At 49.3% G+C, this 17,711-nt stretch overlaps 1 protein-coding gene across 10 annotated transcripts in view; it reads right to left on the bottom strand.

Annotated features, from left to right (window-relative positions):
• Positions 1-1,175: 1,175 nt before the first annotated feature.
• The window catches only part of Ilf3 (interleukin enhancer binding factor 3), a 37,309-nt gene continuing 20,773 nt past the window's right edge, over positions 1,176-17,711 (bottom strand). For 3 of the 10 annotated variants that reach the window (XM_051156001.1, XM_051156003.1, XM_051156004.1), the window contains 16 exons: positions 15,227-15,374; positions 13,902-13,993; positions 13,420-13,515; positions 12,753-12,864; positions 12,229-12,326; positions 11,562-11,673; positions 11,366-11,476; positions 9,357-9,556; positions 8,860-9,027; positions 7,322-7,459; positions 6,997-7,173; positions 6,749-6,905; positions 6,584-6,637; positions 3,129-3,494; positions 2,411-2,539; positions 1,176-1,767 (listed from right to left, as the gene is read on the bottom strand). In XM_051156001.1, the coding sequence (XP_051011958.1) occupies positions 1,631-1,767; positions 2,411-2,539; positions 3,129-3,494; positions 6,584-6,637; positions 6,749-6,905; positions 6,997-7,173; positions 7,322-7,459; positions 8,860-9,027; positions 9,357-9,556; positions 11,366-11,476; positions 11,562-11,673; positions 12,229-12,326; positions 12,753-12,864; positions 13,420-13,515; positions 13,902-13,993; positions 15,227-15,374 (2,295 nt within the window). In that variant the 3' untranslated portion in view covers positions 1,176-1,630. Of the gene's footprint in view, positions 1,768-2,410; positions 2,540-3,128; positions 3,495-5,289; positions 6,153-6,583; positions 6,638-6,748; positions 6,906-6,996; positions 7,174-7,321; positions 7,460-8,859; positions 9,028-9,356; positions 9,557-11,365; positions 11,477-11,561; positions 11,674-12,228; positions 12,327-12,752; positions 12,865-13,419; positions 13,516-13,901; positions 13,994-15,226; positions 15,375-17,711 lie in introns of those variants that run through there. The other 7 variants (XM_051156005.1, XM_051156002.1, XM_051156006.1 and 4 more) reach the window with 7 other exon arrangements.

Raw genomic sequence — 17,711 nt, 5'->3', positions numbered from 1 at the left:
CCCTGGTCTACTTACTACTACTGAGTGGGGAAAGAAGAGTAGCTCCTAAACCAGCTTCCTGAGGCTGGAGGGCAACTGCCAGGAAGGCCTCCCATCAGCTATGACAGGTGAAGGCCAGCAGCAGGTCTCCTCTATGTTCGGCAGCCTAGGTTGATGAGCTTGGACATACGCAGGGGTAGGCATGTGTAATCCCTTGCTGTGGGCTGAGTGTCCACTGACAAACTCCAGTGTGGTAGGCAGGTGCCATCACCCAGAGCTGCTGGAGAGGAGAGCCAGTGTGGGCTGAGGCAGTGGTTGCTGTCCTGGTCTTCAGAGTTCTAAAGGTCCTGTGCTTCAGGACTCCTCCCTCAGCCCATTTATTACCGCACCTAAGGTACCCTTGTGGCCCTTTCTTGGCTGACTTTCTGCATTGAGGCAGGAATCTGGATCTTCTGAATAACCTGTCATTTGTGTGGGAAACCAACTGACAACTGTGCTCAGGCTGGCAGCAGTGTGGATGGCTGACAAGGTGTGTTGGGGTGCCTGGGCTCCTCCCAACAGTTGTAGGAGTCTGGGTATCCTCTAGACCCTCTGCAGACAGGGTCACAGGTGAGAAGGCCTTCCCTGGCGTGCCATGAGCAGCATGCAACATATCCCAAGGCACTCTCCAGGCAACAGTGGCTTCTAGTAGCATCCCTCCCCCAAAGCGTAGACCTTCACCAGCAGGGCAAAAGCCCTCTGACCATGATAACCACAGTCTCTTGGGAACTCACATTTTTACACACCTCCAGGCAAGACGGTATCCAGCCCTCTTGTGTGGCTTTCCAACTGAGTTACACAGTCTCCTCTGCCAGAATGTGAGATTACACTTAAAACCACATCAAACCTGGATGTGTAACTCCAAACACTAGGGAGGCTGAGGCAGGAGAAGTGCTGCAAGTTTGAGATCAGCTGGAGCCACAACAGGTCAACGAGTACTTGGAGCTCAGATGCCATACAAAAAGAGAAGGCCTATAGCTGGACTCTCTAGTAACTGGGGTCTTCTGTGACCTGCTCCCCACCCCACTGCTTGGCTGGGGATCAGACACCCAGGCCTGAGACAGGCACTGTTTTGTTTTTCTTTTATTTATCTACATTCAGTGGAATTCAAATGTACTGCCTGAATGATCCAGACATTTAAAAAAAAACAAAACAAAACAAAACAAAACACTCTTTCCCACTGTTTTTCAAAATAAAAATTTCACTTATAAAACTGAAACACTAAAGCATTAAAATAAAGAAAGCTCATTTAACTCACTTCACAAAAAGCATTAACAGATGACATATCCCTTCTGCAACTGTTTAAGGAGACCCGATGGAACTCACACCGGTCATAAACAGACAGAGGGATACCGCACGGCAGAAACTCGGAACACTATTCAGACAAGGTGTAATGGTAACTAACAAACCACTGAAGACACGGAGTCCCAAACACAGCTAAATAGGGGTCACGGCACGGGTCCCAGGGACCACCACACCTCACAGCGTGGCAACGTCAGCAACGTGGACGGGTGGGCACTGTGCCAGTGGACATGGCAACCGGTGATGTGCAGACTCAATCTCCCAAGACAAGTTGGAGGCAGAGGTGCAGAAGGTTAGAGCAGCCTGGTCTTTATCTGTACTGGTAGTTCATGCTGTGCTCTGTGTTCCGACTGTAGCCACCCTGTGAGGACTGGTAGGAGCTGGCAGGGCCGCTGTAGCTCTGGCTGGACCCAGGGGAGCTGTAGTTCGACTGTGATGAGTAGCCTCCTGCAAGATGAAAGTGGCTTAGACGACAGAGGCCTGGGCAACAGTTACACAGAACCGTAACCCAGGATGGCAGCTCCTGCTTTGTCATACAGGCCAAACACTCACTGCTACCCCAAGAGGTGGGGGACAACTTTGCCTCTAGGGGCTAATGACAAGTGTTGACTTACTGACCAGAGAGGAAGCCCCACAGCTCAGTTCAGTCCCCTCTGACACAGATGGCTCTTTAAAGTTGGTGCCAACATTTAGGAGTTGGGTAACTATGAGCCAGGTGGTGGTGGTGCACACCTTTAGTACCAGCACTCGGGAGGCAGAGGCAGGCAGATCTCAGTAAGTTCAAGGCTAGCCTGGTCTACAGAACTAATTCTAGGACAGCCAAGCCTACACAAACCCTGTGTGTGTGTGTGTGTGTGTGTGTGCGCGCGCGCGCGCGCGCGCGCGTGAGGGGGATGGAGGGCGGCAATTTGAGGTCTCTGACTTCTGAAGAGTGAGCAGTAGCTGTGGGCCAGAGCCCAGGCTCCCTAGGCTCCAAGGGAAGCCACCAGCAGTTGCCAGTATAGCCTCACTCACGGTGCATTCCTGTCAAGTCCTGTGACTTTAAAAGCCCCCACCCCATCCCACACTGGCCCTTGCTGTTGGGGCCCACCTTGTTTGCCTTGGTATGAAGAGCTGCCCCCAGAACCTCCGCCGTAACCCCCATGTGAGCCTGTGTTGTAGGATGACCCACTGGAGCCATAGCTGTTCCCTCCACTCCGGCCTCCACTACCACTGTAGTCTGAGGGAAAGAAATCAGTGTGATTAGGGCCTGAACCAAGGATAACTGAGATAAGCAAGGGGCCTTGGTGGCAAGACCTGTCAAGTGACCCTGCCCTTGGTCAGGCTTATCACTTACTCTCAAGTCCACCTGTCTGACCTTCCCACCTATCTCTTCTCCCCTAAGACACAATGCCTTTACCTCACCTCAGCCCACAGCTTATTTAGTCCCCAATTCTTCTCATGGCTGCTGTTCTGTCACAAGGACAAATTTACATCCACTTAACCCAACTGGGCAACAGTGTACATATAAGGTCTTGAGGCGTGTGCATGAGCCTGGCTCATGGCAGACTAGATAGAACAGAGCCCTTGAGTCCTAGGAGCCAGCCTTGCAATTTCCACCCTGGTACCCAGGCACAAGCTGGAGGGCAGAGGCCTTAGCCAGAGATGGAGACAAGGAAGGGACTTATGGCCCAAGGTGATGCTTCCAGGTTTCTCCCTACACTCACCCTCCCAGAGCCAAGACTGTCTGGCAGTACCTCACAGTTCCTGGCTAGATCTAGGCTTATGGCCATCCCCAACCAGGCAGTGGACACTGGAGGCCAACTCACTGAATTTGCTGTCGTAGCTGTAGTCAGAGCCCCCACCACCACCAGGGGAACTGTAGGAGTTGGAGTAGGAGGAGTAGCTGCCCTGCCCATGGCCATAGCCTTTCTGCTTGCCCTGTGGGGTGCCGTAGCTGCTGTACTGGCTCTGGTTGTAGGGTTGCTGCTGGCCCTGGTGGGACTGGTAGCCCGAGCTGTAGGAGGGTTTCTGCTGGCCCCCGTGCAACGGCTTCTTCCCAGCATGTTTCGGAGGCACTGGTGAGTTGTAGCTGTCTCCTTGGTAGTAGGAGCTGTAGCTGGCCGAGCCACCACCTCCCCCGCTGCCTCCACCACCGGCATTCCCAGAATGCCCTCCATTGCTGTAGAACTGACCTAAACAGGGAAGCAGCAGATTAGATGGGCGGTCCCAGGGTGAGGGCTGGGAGGGGAGGAAGGGAGCAGTCGTGGGCCCTGAAGGCTGGCCCGCAGCCTACTGCTCAGAGCAGCGAGGAACAGATTGGAGCACGAGGCTCTGCTGGTTGAGGCAGCCTGGCTTAAGCCAGCCCAGCCTTCAGCTCCACTCACCCTCAGCTGATGACAAGGGGTCTTTGCCAAGCAGCAGCACGACAGCAGCTTTGCAGATGTCAACATTACAATGAGATGGGCTCCGAGCGTGGATGACATTCAGGACTAGCTGACGGCTACCCAGATGTCCCCAACGGTGACAGGAAAAGCAAAGCACCCAGAAGCAGTGAGCCACCCCCTTTCCCCTCCGTGCAGGAAATAAGCTCAATAGGCACAAGCCTTAGGACCCCAGGAGGATTCCTTGCTATAACCACTATGGTTCTTCAAAGACAAAGGGCTCTTAAGACAGTGATTTTAGAATTAAACATTTGCCCAGCCTCCTTCCTGAGTGTGAAAAACAAGACTGAGGACAGAGTGGGTCCCTAGCCTCATGAGAAGGCAAGCACAGGCTGAGGCTGAGATAAAATATCTGGATGGGGCCTCCGTGGCAGGTCTGACGAGCTAGTACTCCATAGTAGTGGCTACAGTCTCAGGCCCCCACTCCTGACCACTGGGTGTGTCAACGTGCTCCCTATTGGAGACCTGGATGGAGTGACATAGGAAGGGCTGGGCCGGGCCAAGGCATCACTTCTGCCCTATTAAAGAAGGGAGTTCCCACTACCAGGAACTCCAGAACATTTCCCAGTGCTCAATAGGGGCCCTGGAGTTCTCAAGAGCAGGTTAGCCCAGTGAAACCCATCAGGCCTAAGACAGGTAGATGGGATACTCCCCAGGTTAGAAACTAAGGGCAGTGCCACACCTCCCCTCCACCCATTGGCGGATGCACACCTCACCCTCATTCTGATGCTCTCCCCAGCACAAAAACCAGGAGAGGCAATGCCCCTGTGCAAGCCTTTTTAGGACATGTCTCTCCCACCCCCACCACAAAGCCACAACACTGCAGAGGAGGAAGTGCTCCACAATGCAAGAAAGCAAACACATGGAGGCTCAGTGAGGATGCTGGGAAGCCCAGGACTCTAGCTCATGCCCTACCATCCTATACCACCCCACCCCACCCCAGCACCTCCTCTAAGCCCCTGCCCTGGCTTCCCCAGGGTCCTATGCTGAGCGATTGAGCTGCCTGCCTGAAGCCGAGCATGAATGAAGACGCCAGTACGGAGGCTCATTACTTTAACATGTATTCATTTAAAAAATAATAATAATAGTAATAAGGAAGGGTAGGTTTTCAACGTCATTCAGAACTGTTTCCTGGTATAAAAAGACATAATTTGCAAACGTAACTTTCTAAAAAATAAAAATAAAATACATCATGCAAAGTCTTAGAAAGTTTCACTGACTTTTCAAACCTCGGGGAACAAATCACACGGTAATCATTTTGAGCACTTTTTGCCTGAATAAACGTCAAATCTTGCAAGTCAAGGCAGGAGCAGATCTGCAGCGCAGACTGAAGAGCAGAAGCCTAACTACAGCATCACAAGGCTCCCCACCAAAAAAAAGGAGTCTTGCGCTTCCAACATGGGAACAAATTCCTAGGCACCTAGAGCCATGTTCGGCAGTGTAGACCCTTGGTAGGGTAAAAGCCGGCTCTTTGCTTGTGTGTGTGTGTGTGGGGGGCGTTGGGGGTTGAAATCTGTCTCTTTATGTAAGAGAGGGCATGTGCTTTAAAGCCCCATTATGAAAAAGAAACCAAACCCAAACCCAGGAGCCCATGCACTGATGCTATGATCAGGACTTGCAAAACTTCACGTTATTCTCTCCTTTCAAGCCTGTCTTGTTTCTCACACAGGTAACGGAAGCGCAGTTTTGATGCCTTTGCAAGTTCACTCTCTTAACTAAAGCAGCCACAGAACCCCGCCACCCCAAGGACCCAGCAGAGCATTTACGAAAGGTGGGAGAGGCCCTGCTCTACGCAGCACACAAGTCCTGGCCATCCCAGAGGTTTACATGCTCATTAAAAAAGAAAAAGAGAAGTCAACTGCTCTAGACTCAGATGTGCTGAAACAGTTTTCATCACTGCCAAAGGCATCAACCAGATGTGGAAATTGTTAAAAGGTTAAAAAACGCATACAAAACCTGCTGTAAATTAAGACAAAGGTAGATGAAAACGCGCCATTATCGGTCTCTTTAAGTAAGAGAGTGCTTTCCATAAAAAGCAAAGATAGGCTTTTGCCTTGATGCTGAACAACGCTGGCTCTAGAATTCTGTGCAAGGCCGCACACATACACACAGAAAAATCTCTGAGAAAAGGGTTTTTCCACTTAGTGTGACCTTCGAAATGACCAAGTTCAAAGGCAAATTCATGATAGAAACTGCCATTGTCTTAAGTCTGCAGGCTAACAGTTTCAGACAGGCTGCGGTGGAAAGCCACGGTTGAGAACCCCAGTGAAGCACAGGGACACAGCACGGACACTTTGGGTTTTGGAGTTGGAGGAAATTGGAGTAAAAAGTTGATTTTGTGTCAATACTTTTAGACGCTCTATGAAGCCCCAAAATCATGATAGCCGTAGCAGTCTGTGAAAAAGTCACCTACAAAAGGGGGAGACAGAGCAGAGAGAAGAAATTAGAATTCTTTTGAAAAAGGGCACAGAGCGCCACATTTGAAATTCAGGTTTTAGATTTCTCTGCTCGTGTGACCCCCCAATGAAGGCTCCTTCTCAAGACAAGAGCAGTGCACGGGCAGGAAGGCGCATTCTCAAAGACTGGTGCTTAAAGCAGAGAAATTTAAAAAGCCGACTTCAAAGCAACTTGGGTGGTACACGAGGGTGTATTAGCATTAAAATTGTCAAGGACATACTTTGGGGACAGGGGCTTGAGGGCCAGCTAACCTAATCACCGCAAAAAGGTACGGCTGGTGGCCCGGAACCTCAGAGATGCTGAGGCCAGCACCCTACCCTAACTCAGACCCAGACTATACTGCCGCAGCTTCCCAAGTGCAGACAGAGAGAGTGCACACTTACTGTAGCCTGCTGTGGCCGAATTGCTGCCATACCCATAGCTTCCATACCCGGCCCCTGCAAGAGAGCAGACAAGGTACAGGATAGACATTCATCCATCCTGTGCCCTGAGAGGCACACAGTCATCCCTGGAGTATGCCAGTGGGTGACTTGGAAAGGAACCCTCACCAGCATTCATGTAGCCTCCTCCATGGTTGGCACCACCAAATCCTCGCCCCCGGCCTCGGCCCCGAATGTTGCCTCCTCGGCCCCGGCCTCGAAGGTTGGAAGGCGGGGGCACTTCATTATGCATGGGGCCTCCCATGCCAAAGCCAGGGTTGTGTGGCTGAAAAGAGAGTGCACAGAGGTGAGGTTCACTCCACCCTCAGATCTACCACATTCCTACCCAATGCCAGAAGTCAAAGGTCAATCCTCACCTTGGCAGCAAATTTGGGTCCACCTCGGACAGGTACAGGGGTTCTTTTCTTCTTGTTAGCTTCAAGAGCAAGGGGGGTATCAGGGAAAAGCTTTTCTAAAGCAGCAAGAGCAGCATAAGCCTTTGCCACCTTTTTGTTTGAGCCAGCACCTTGAAACTTCTGTCCATCCACCTCAACCTGTGGAAACAGTGTGAGGGCTAAGCTAAGGCAGAACCCCTCCAGAGTGAGGGCCTAGCTCAAAGCCTTTCTGCAGAGGCCCAGACCTCCCCCTGAGCACTTCTTTCCCAGGAAGCTCACAGGTGCCGCTAGCCACCTCTTTACTCACCTCCATAACAAACCGCTTGTCGTGGCTGCCCCCCGTCTCAGAAATGAGCTCATATTTGAGGCCACGCCTCTTCTCATTAAGCTCCATAACAGGGTTCTTGCCATGCTTAGTCAAGATCGGCCCCTGCTGTTTGACGCCCTCAGGGAAAGCACACAGAAAACCCACTAAATTAGATTTGAGCACTCCATCACCCAGAAGCAAAACAGCTGCTGAGACAAGCCCTCCACTTGAACCCCTAACTGGATCTAAACCTGCCTGTGTGTGTATATGGCAGCTAACAGTTCGCAATCACCTCCACCCATGCCATTCTGGTTCCCCGCATCCCTTGCTATAAGATCTGGCAGATGAACCAATCTATTGACACTGCAAAACACTACTATATAGTAAGTTCACACACTAGACCAGCAAGATAGCTCAATAGGTAAAGATGCATGCTACCACGCCTGACGGTCCAAATTCAATCTCTGGAACCCACACAGTAGAAAATAGACTTTTAGAAGTTATGACCAGCTGGGCGTGGTGGTGCGTGCCTTTAATCCCAGCACTTGCGAAGCAGAGGCAGGCGGATCGCTGTGAGTTCGAGGCCAGTCTGGTCTACAAAGTGATTCCAGGACAGCCAAGGCAACACAGAGAAACACTGTCTCAAAAAACTTAAAGAAGAAAAACAAAAAAGAAGGTATGGCCACTATGGCTAGAGAGATGGCTCAGAGGTTAAGGGCACTGACTACTCCTCCAGAGGTCCTGAGTTCAATTCCCAGCAACCACATGGTGGCTCACAACCATCTACAATATGATCTGATGCCCTATTCTGGCCTGTAGGTGTACATGCAGGCAGAACACTGTATACATAATAATAAATTAATTCATTTTTAAAAAGTTATGATCACTAAACGTGCTATGGGTGCTTAGGTCCTCATGTATTTTAATGAATACAAAAAAATAGAAATAGCTGGGCATGGTGGCACACACCTTTAATCCCAGCACTTGGGAGGCAGAGGCAGGCGGTTCACCCTGAGTTCGAGGCCAGCCTGGTCAACAAAGAGAGTCCATGACAGCCAGGTTACACAGAGAAACCCTGTCTCAAAAAAATAAAAATAAAAAATAAAAAAGCCACAGGGTTGGCTTATTATATTAAAAAGAGAAAAAAGGGTTCAGGGGCTAGAGAGATGGCTCAGTGGTTAAAAGCACTGGCTATTCTCTCAGGGGACCCATAGTCAGTTCCCAGCACCCAGATGGTGGCTCACCACCTTTTGTAAATCTAGTTCAAAGTGAGGGCACTGCACACATGTGTTGCACAGACAAAAAATACACACACATAAAAAGATAAAATGATGAGTGAAAAAAGTTTAAGCCTGAGAACCATGTACCCCAGTTACGAAACAATAAACTGTAAAACAATCTCAGAATGTGTGAAGTGACTTCGGGATTTCATAATGGTCACAGGTTAGACATGTCTGGCTCTGTTCTGCATGTGAAAACTAGTGACTACCTGCTCTCTCCTGGCAACAAGTTATTCCTAGCACCCACCACAGGCTCACCTCAGTAGTACCATCTGAGGGAAAGACAGAAGTGGGGTTGGAGACAGCTTCCACCACAGGAGGTGGGGCCACTACTGCTGGCTTCCCATCAGACTCCTCAGCAGAGTCCTCGCCCTTGCTGGAGTCTCTGCCTTCGGCACCTGTTGGCAAACCCATGTCCTGTAACACCTGTGAAAAGACAGAGCCAGGGCTAAGGTGAGGAAGACGTACAAGGAACCACCCGCACAGGTCCTTCCTTCTCCATTCTCCATACACAGAGCATCCTACATTAACTTGCAGCATAATCCCAGCTACTTGCAAAGGTTTTCTTCCTTTTTAGTTCCTCAGATTATCTCTGAAAGTATGACAGGTATGACTTGTCAGACGATCAAAAACCTAACTTTTTTTTTTTTTTTAACAAGTTTACCCCCTTTCTGAGATGCATGCTGTCAGCCTGCAAAGATCGAGGCCAACGTGGGCAACGCATTTTCTGTTAGGAAAGGAGTGTCTGCACTTACCTTTACAGCCACATGCAGCTTGGCAGTCTTTTTAGATGGCCCCGACGCCTCGAAGGTCCTGCCATCTACCTCCACAGCCATGGTGAAGATGGGAGCATGAACAGGACCTGTCTGGGAGATTAGCTTGTACTGCAGGCCTGGCTTCAGCTGGTTCAGCCTCATCAGGGCATTCATAGCTTGGGGAGGCTCCGCCTTCTCCTCTAAGACAACAACAAGGCCACAGCCAAGATAAAACCGCAGCCCCCAGAAAAAGCGAAGCTGCAGACTGCTGCAAACTCTGTGCACATGGCCAGTCCTGAGCCTCTCCTGCAGCCAGTGCAGGCACAACTCACCATGAAACCATCTCTCTGCATCCGTGCCAGTTACGAGTTTGGGGGGAAGAGGAGGACTGAAAAAGGCTCCCTCTCACTCTCTATCTCAGTCTAGACGTGAAGTCATAGCAGTTCTCTCACCTTAGTTTCATGGGTGCTGGGATTACAGATGAGGTGACCAGACCCAGACATTAATTTTTTTACAATACTTAAATATCAAGGGCAGCCTGGTTTACACAGCCAGACCAAGAACAACTAGAGCCACATAACAGAGAACATGTCTCCAAAAATGAGTGAATGGATGAATGGGCTGGCAAGATGCCTAAGAGGCCAAAGAGCCTAGCGTTATGAATGGCTGCGAGATCAGATACTGAGAATTCACAGGGAGCCAAATGGGACATCCCATCTGTGACCTCTGCACTCCCATGGCTAGACAGGAGATAGAATCCCCAGGAAGAATATGGGACAGTTAGCCTGGCCTACTCAGCAGCCAGCAACAATTGATACCTTGTTTAAAATAGGGTGGAAGGGCTGGAGACAAGGCTCAGTGATTAAGAGCACTGACTGCTTTTCCAGAGGACCCAGGTTCAATTCCCAGCAGCCACATGCCAGCTACAACTGTCTGTAACTCCTGTTCCAGGGGAACTCACACCCTCACACAGACATAAATGTAGTCAAACTCCAGTGTACATAAAAAATTAATTAAAAAGCCGGGCGTGGTGGCGCACGCCTTTAATCCCAGCACTCGGGAGGCAGAGGCAGGTGGATCGCTGTGAGTTCGAGGCCAGCCTGGTCTACAAAGTGAGTCCAGGACAGCCACGGTTAACACTGAGAAACCCTGTCTCGAAAAACTAAAACCAAACAAACAAACAAACAAAAAAGCCAACAACAACAACAGTAAATAAAATAAAAATAAATAAGCTTCCCCCAACACTCCAGTGGCAGAAGCAGGTGGATCACTGTGAGTTCAAGGCCAGCCTGGTCTATATAAAGTGAGTCTAGGACAGCCAAGGCTACACAAAGAAACCCTGCCTCAAAACAACAACAGAACAAATAAACAAAAATAAAAAATAAAATAAACATTCAGGGCTGGAGAGATGGCTCAGCAGTTAAGAACACTGTCTGTTCTTCCAGGGGTCCTGGGTTCAATTCCCAACAACCACATAGTGGCTCACAACCATTTATAATGAGATCTGGCGCCCTCTTCTGATGTGCAGGTGTGTATAGAGGCAGAACACTGTGTATGTAATAAATAAGTATTTAAAAAAAAAAAAAAAAAAAACTTTTGCTGGGTGTGAAGGCACACGCCTTTAAGCCTAGCAGTTGGGAGGCAGAGGCAGGTGGATCAAAGTTCGAGGCCAGCCTGGTCTACACAGTGAGTCTAGGATAGCCAAGGCTAAACAAGAGAAACTCTGTCTCAAAAAAACCAAAAAAATAAATAAAATAAACTTTTAAAGCTGAGCATGGTGGTGCACACCTTTAATCCCAGCACTCAGGAGGCAGGTGGATCAGTGGATAGCTGTGAGTTCGAGACCAGCCTAGTCTACAGAGAGAATGCCAGGACAGACAGGACTGCACAGAAAACCCCTGCCTTGAAAAAACAGAAACAAAACAAAACAGCACACTCATCACTTCCAGTTGCACAGTAACTGGGCACACAGATGCAGAGTGGCACTAGCAACCAGGACACATGTGTACCTTTTTTCTGGATCTTCTTTTTCTTTTTGCTGGGAGACTTCTCCTCTCCATCTTCTTCCATGGGGCGTTTCATGGGTGTGATGGCATAGGTGGTGCTGGGGGGGATTTGAACTGAAAGGAGACCAAGTGGAAACAGCTGAGACATGCAAAGAGCACTCTGGAGAGAGTCCTGTCATTAATGCCTGCATGTCCTTACCAGTGTAGTCCACTGGGTTCTCGTTCTTTGGTTTCTTGGGCATTTTGGAAGGCAGGGGGTCCATCCCCAGGACTTTATGGAGTTGACCAAAGGCAGCGAGCCGCAGAGCATGCTAGAAAAGGGGAAGAGAAGTCTGACTCGGCTGCCTCATGCCACAGTGACCATATGTGTGCTCACTAATGTCTTCTGAGATGGGGCAGGAGCTGGGGGGCTGCTAATACTCTCCCTTAGGTCAGCAAGGGGTCCCCTGACAGCCAGGCCAGGGCCTGACAGCTCTGGCCTAGCCTTGCTGTGGGGGAAGGCCAGCCTGTGACCACCCCCCTTCAAGTTGAATACAGGAGACCCCAACCTGGGGGCTGGTTGCCACATGGTGCCAGGTGGTAGACCCGCAGGGGAAGAACCCCACTGCAAAGCTGTTGCCCACTGCCCTTGATGTGCCAACATGGCAGGCGAGCAAGGTGGGAGGCAGACAACAGCCACATGTGGCGCCAGAACAAAGAAGAAGCCCAGATTGGAGCACCCTGTATCAGAGACACCATGCCTTTGCCTTGGCCCCCAACCTGAGCCTATGATCCAGGGGCTGCCCTTCAAATGCCCAGTAATGGAACTGGGAGCCAGTGAGTGCAGACTGGGTAAGGGCTCATGTTGGCAATGGCGACGACTATACCTGCGCACTCTGTGTGATATCTTCCCGTTGCTGTCTGTCTAGATGCCCAATAGCATCAGTGGCTTCTTTTTCACAAGGGTCATAAATGCCAGAACCATCTGAAGGCAGGAAACAAGGAAGATATGCAGAGGATTATCCCTTGTCATCTCGTAAGAGTTGCTGGCTGAGGGAACCAGGTGTGTTACCCCCCCGCAACCCATCCACACCCAGCTCTGGAAAACACACCGAGCTCGGTGACCCACTTGGCATCCAGCCCTTGACAGAAATAAATCATGTGTCTCAGAGCAAGAAAGTCATGTGGGAGTGGGTTACCACCGGCCCCGGGTCCGCCCTCTGATTCATGGATGCGGACCCGGCACAGGGCTGGATATGATGGTGCAAGAGGGTAGTCACGTGCTTTGGCCCTAGCAGGGAGACATGGAACTGCTGTAACCCTAACCCAGTCAGTGGACCAGTGAGGCAGTGGCTATAAGGCTTTCATCCCTGTTCTTTTCCCTGTCCCTTGAAAATCACAAGGCCCCAACCTGGCATTACGATGCCGGATGCCAGGCACTCCAACACTCTCCGCAGGGCTTCGCCAGCGCCCATTGGCCTATTGGCAGTACCGATGGACTTCTCACAGAGCAGCTCCAAAGGCTAAAAAGCAAGAGGTACAATGAGCTTCTAGCTGCAGGAGATGACGCCCCAGGCAGTCCTATTGCTGGGTGAGAAAGGTTAGGGACCCCGAGAATCAAAGTGAGCCAGCCAGTAAGGTGAAAGTCCAACACCAAACATGTAGGCAGGGGCTGCTGGAATTTCACTGAGGCATGCAGGGGCCAAGAGGCAACATTGAGGTCCTAAGTGGGTAATTATGCTTAAATTATAACCGCTCTCAAAAGGATGATCTTAATAGTGGGCTGTGAAGAAACGGGCAGCTGGCAAAACAGGCCTCATGCCCTTGTTAGCAAGCTATTTAAGAACATCTGCACACTTGTCCTTTATGATGAGTACAGCAGACTGCCCAGCCAGCTCCCACCTCCTCTCTGAACTATGCTCCCTCACAGAAGGTCCTAGTCTTGCTTTCACCCCAACCCAAGGTCTGATGGATCCCATGATCCATGGCCAACAGCCATGAAGCTACATGAAGGCCACACTCTGAGAGGGCCTTCCTGGGCAAACACTACCCTTACCCCTAGTCAAAAGGTGTCTTACCCATCCTCTGAGGGGACCCCAGGTGGGCACTCGGGTACACAAGTCCCTTAGGACACGGATGACAATAACACATGACTTCAGCCCATTGGCTCTGGCCTAGAGGAAGAAAGTGCAGGCTCTTCATACTTGGGGCACCAGAGGACACCAGGCAAACATGACAAATGATTCTCATGGTGCTACTTTGCCAAGGGTAAACAGTTGCAGAGTGCACAACCACCAAGTGTGTGGCCAGCATCGAGCTCCCTGCATATGTGGAAGCTGGTTACTCTTACTGCAAAGCAGCCCACTGCTCAGAATGAGCTTCCTCAGGGTTGTCAAGTCAAATTGATTTAGGTACGCTCCTTTAGCAGCTGCACACTGCAGGTGCTAACAAGACCGGCCCTGCTATAGTCAATGTATGGACTCTTCATGGTCAAAATTAGCCATGTTGTAAAACTTAGGCATTCTCTACTGAAATACAAAAAGAAGAACAAAATGCAAACCTGGAACCACTTGGCGTGTCGGAGGGACGCCAAGGCAGCAAGGCATTTCTGCCTGTCCAGAACGTCCGGGGGGTCGTTGACTGATAGCGTTTCTATTCATGGATGGAATAAGAAGACAAGGCACAGTTTGACCAAGGGGTTCTGTCAGGTGCAAAGGGGATGTGGCAGCTTCCTAAAGGGCAGTTGAGTCTCCCACAATCTTAATTTGTGTCCACCCTGGACAAGGGAAGGAGAGGCTAAAATGCCATCAGCTCTGCTCTGAGAGGAAGTCAGAAAAATCAGGAGGCCCTCTCCAAAATTTTAAACCACAGAAACAAAAAACAAAATAAAAAAGAAAAGTTACTCTAAAAGGAATAATTGATGGGGAAGGGAAAAGATAGGCTAACCCTATCTTCTAGTAGACCCATTCCCTTGCTTCCTCCCCATAATTAGCTAGGCTGGAATTTACAATAGGAAAAACAAAAAGGTAGGGGGAGCAGAAATGAACTCCCTCTCTGCGCCTCACAAACAGACATCCACCTGTATAGTACAGGGGACCACTTCCGCCCACCAGGCGGGACTGCCCTAGCCCCAGGCCTTGACAGAGAGAGTCCTGTTGGTCAAAGGTCCAGAGTCCCTAAGTGGATAAGCTAAGAGGGCTTTGCTCACTGGCATCAGATAGGTGTACCAAAATCAACAAGTCAGCCTCGACTGTGGTATAACTAGGCTGTCGTTTGGCTCTGCCAGCTATCAATGATTTGGATAAGGCCTGACTGCAGGCCCAGGAGGGACTGAGGGAGACCTCTGAATTGTGGATGAAGCATCAGTTTAGAATCTGAAGTGCAAAGACTGGACTGGAAGACAGCGCCAATGGTTTGAAACCTTATCCAAAACTCTGTTGCTGCTCCTGGACTCTCCAAAGCTCATCGAGTGCCACAGGCAGAGACCAAACCAAACAGCCAGGCTGTGCCACAGAGCCAGCCGACCACTACTACGTGCCATTCAGACAGAAGTCATCTGGTTGCTAAGCACTGCAACACTGACAATTCCCGGGACACACTTTTTTTTTCAAGAGGGAAACAAGCTTAACAAGGTTTCAAGGTCATTTGAGGAGTACAAGAAACAAAATGGTGCACTCCCTATGCAAAGTGCTACTCACTTTTAGTGCCACTGTTGGGTCAAACTCCCAAGAACACAAGGCCAAGGGGAAACAAGAATTTAGAGTAAAGGCAGTCAGAGCTACACTGACACCCTCTAATCAAAGCACTTTAAAACTGAATAGCACATTTGAACGAGAGGGACCACCAAGTCTGAAATGTTCTGCTGGCATCTCTCAGCCTCCCTACCTCCAGCTAATACTTTCTCCATTTCTTCTCTGACAACAGGGGAGGTCAGATGGATGGTCAAGGACAAGGGGGGCTCTTTTGTGTTTTGTATCACAATAGCAGCATCATCCACAGACTGGAGTACTTCATATTTGTCTTCTGTTACAGTCTGGAGGAGGGAAAAAAAGGTAGCTTTCAAAACATTTTCTCTGCAAGGTAATCAACAATTCTCACAAAGTCTGTCAGGTCTCAGACTATGAATGTTAAAAGAACCTCCATCTACTCTATCACAGCTTCCCTTGGCTGGCCAGGTCTTTGGGCCTCTAACCCTGTAAGTAGCCAAAGAAGTTATTTGCACCAGGAGTGCTAAGTGTAAAGGGAATCAGGCATAGTGGCTCATACCTCAATACCAGCACTTAAGAGACTGGGGCAGAATGATGAGGTTTACAGCTGACAAGAGCCACAGAACAACATACCATCTCAAGGGAAGGGAGTGAAAGAACCTAGTGCAGTGGCACTGGTTATTTGGTAGACCGAAGCCAGAGGATCACTTGAGCCCAGGAGGTTAGGGCCAGCCTGGACAGCATAGTGACACCAACAATAATGAATCTAAATTTAAAAGCAAACCAAAGAATACAATTCAAGCCTGAGCAATCAGGGTACATGCCAGAAATCCCAGCACTCAGAAGGGGCAAGGAGACAATACAAGTTTGAGGCCAACCTGGTCTACATAGTAAGTTCAAGGCAAGACACAGCTACACAGTAAAAATCAAAGTAAAAATAAATAAATGCAACAGCTAGCCAGCCAGGGAGGTGCATGTCTATCATCCCAGCAATCAGGATGCTGAGTTCAAGACCAACTTGAGGTAACAACAGGAGAATCTACCTAAAACAAAACAAAACAAAACAGAAACATTTTCTTTCTCATTTTCCTTCTTGCCATGTGGCTCTCCCCTCCTCAGGCTCAGTGCTAGCTCAAGACTAATTTTCAATAAGGACCTAACATGCCCACACTTAAGGCTGCAGAACGAAGAACATGTCACAGACACTGTATGGGAAGGTCAGCGCCCATGAATGAGGGGGATCCTCAGCCTGAACAAGCTCAATGCTGAGAGAAGCAATGTGCAGACAACATGAAGAGAAGCACATGCACTGCTCCAGCCTGTAGCCTGGACATGGGAGCTGTGCCTCCTGCAGAGCACGTCTACAGGGTGCTCAACAGTCCAACCTGAACTTCTTTATAAGTTACTTTATGTTAACTGGAAAACATTCAGTTTCCTTAACTGTTTTTGTTAAAAGAAGTAAAGTGCATATACTGCAGAAAGGACATGTGCCCTGAAAATTGATGTGCAGATTTCTCAACCTCTGCATGGTTCGCCCTCTAGACCAGATAATTCTTGCTGAGGAAGCTGTTCTGTACCATACATGATGTTCAAAGCATCCCTGGCAACCACTCACTAGGGGAAGGAATCCTTACTTCCCCCTGTCTCCAGATGGCCAAAAGTCCTCAGGGAGAGTGGAGATGGCAGCTGTCAAGAACCACTGATGACATAAGCACAGACTTTGTGTATCCATCCAAGTAGGCGAACTCACTCAGCACACTATATGCACATGTTGCAAAGCAGCCACATTCATTACTATCCCTGAAGAACAGTTCGTTCTTTCAAAGCATTCACCAATGCTACGTGAGTAATAGTAATGAAATTATAGCTATGAGAAACCATCTGAGGGTTAGAGCTTCAGCAGCTTCAGGTCCTCTCAGTTCTAACCTTGTGCACTTGGCTCCTGAGATCTCAGTTCACACTACTGTCCTGAGCATGCACCCAACATATTATGTTTACTGACATACAAATATATTTTTCTTTGCAAAGTAGCAACACTTAAAACCAATTTTGAATTTGTTTGCTATCTTCTCATTAAATCCATGAGGACGTGTCTGGAAATGCAGAATATGGCAGCAAAGAAGCTCTTTGTCTCTGGCTGCCCCCACTGGGCCCCCTGTAATCAGCTTCTCAGCTCCCAAATGTCACATCACCCCTATCACTCAGACAAGTGTGAGGCCAGCCACTGCAACTGGACATGGAGACCCACTCCTATAATCCTAGCATTCTGGAAGAAGGAGGATAGAGATAGCAAGGCCAGCCTGGGCTGCATGAGGCTTTGTCTCAGAAGTCAGGGAAAAGAGGGTGGACCAAAATGGACAGATTCTCAAAGAAAGTGAAGGAAGGAAATACACATATAGCTAACGTGGCATCTGGCTTAGTAATATTAAATAAATATGAAAGAGCATTACTTGTACATTACTTTAGTACTATAAAAAACGACTTAAGAGTTTTTTGGTTTGTTTTTGTTGAGTCAGGGTCTTACTCTATAGCCCAGGCTGGACTTGAATACTCCATAATCTTCCTGACTCAACCTCCTAAATGTTGGGATTACAGGTAGGGGCTACCATGACCACACTGTTATCACCCCTCCCCCACCCCCCTCTCTCAACTCTACCGTTGAC

The sequence above is a fragment of the Acomys russatus genome, chromosome 14, assembly GCF_903995435.1.
Source record: "Acomys russatus chromosome 14, mAcoRus1.1, whole genome shotgun sequence".
Lineage (NCBI taxonomy): Eukaryota > Metazoa > Chordata > Mammalia > Rodentia > Muridae > Acomys > Acomys russatus.
Note: the sequence above shows the minus strand (reverse complement) of the source record. Positions and strands in the feature narration are given on the sequence as shown.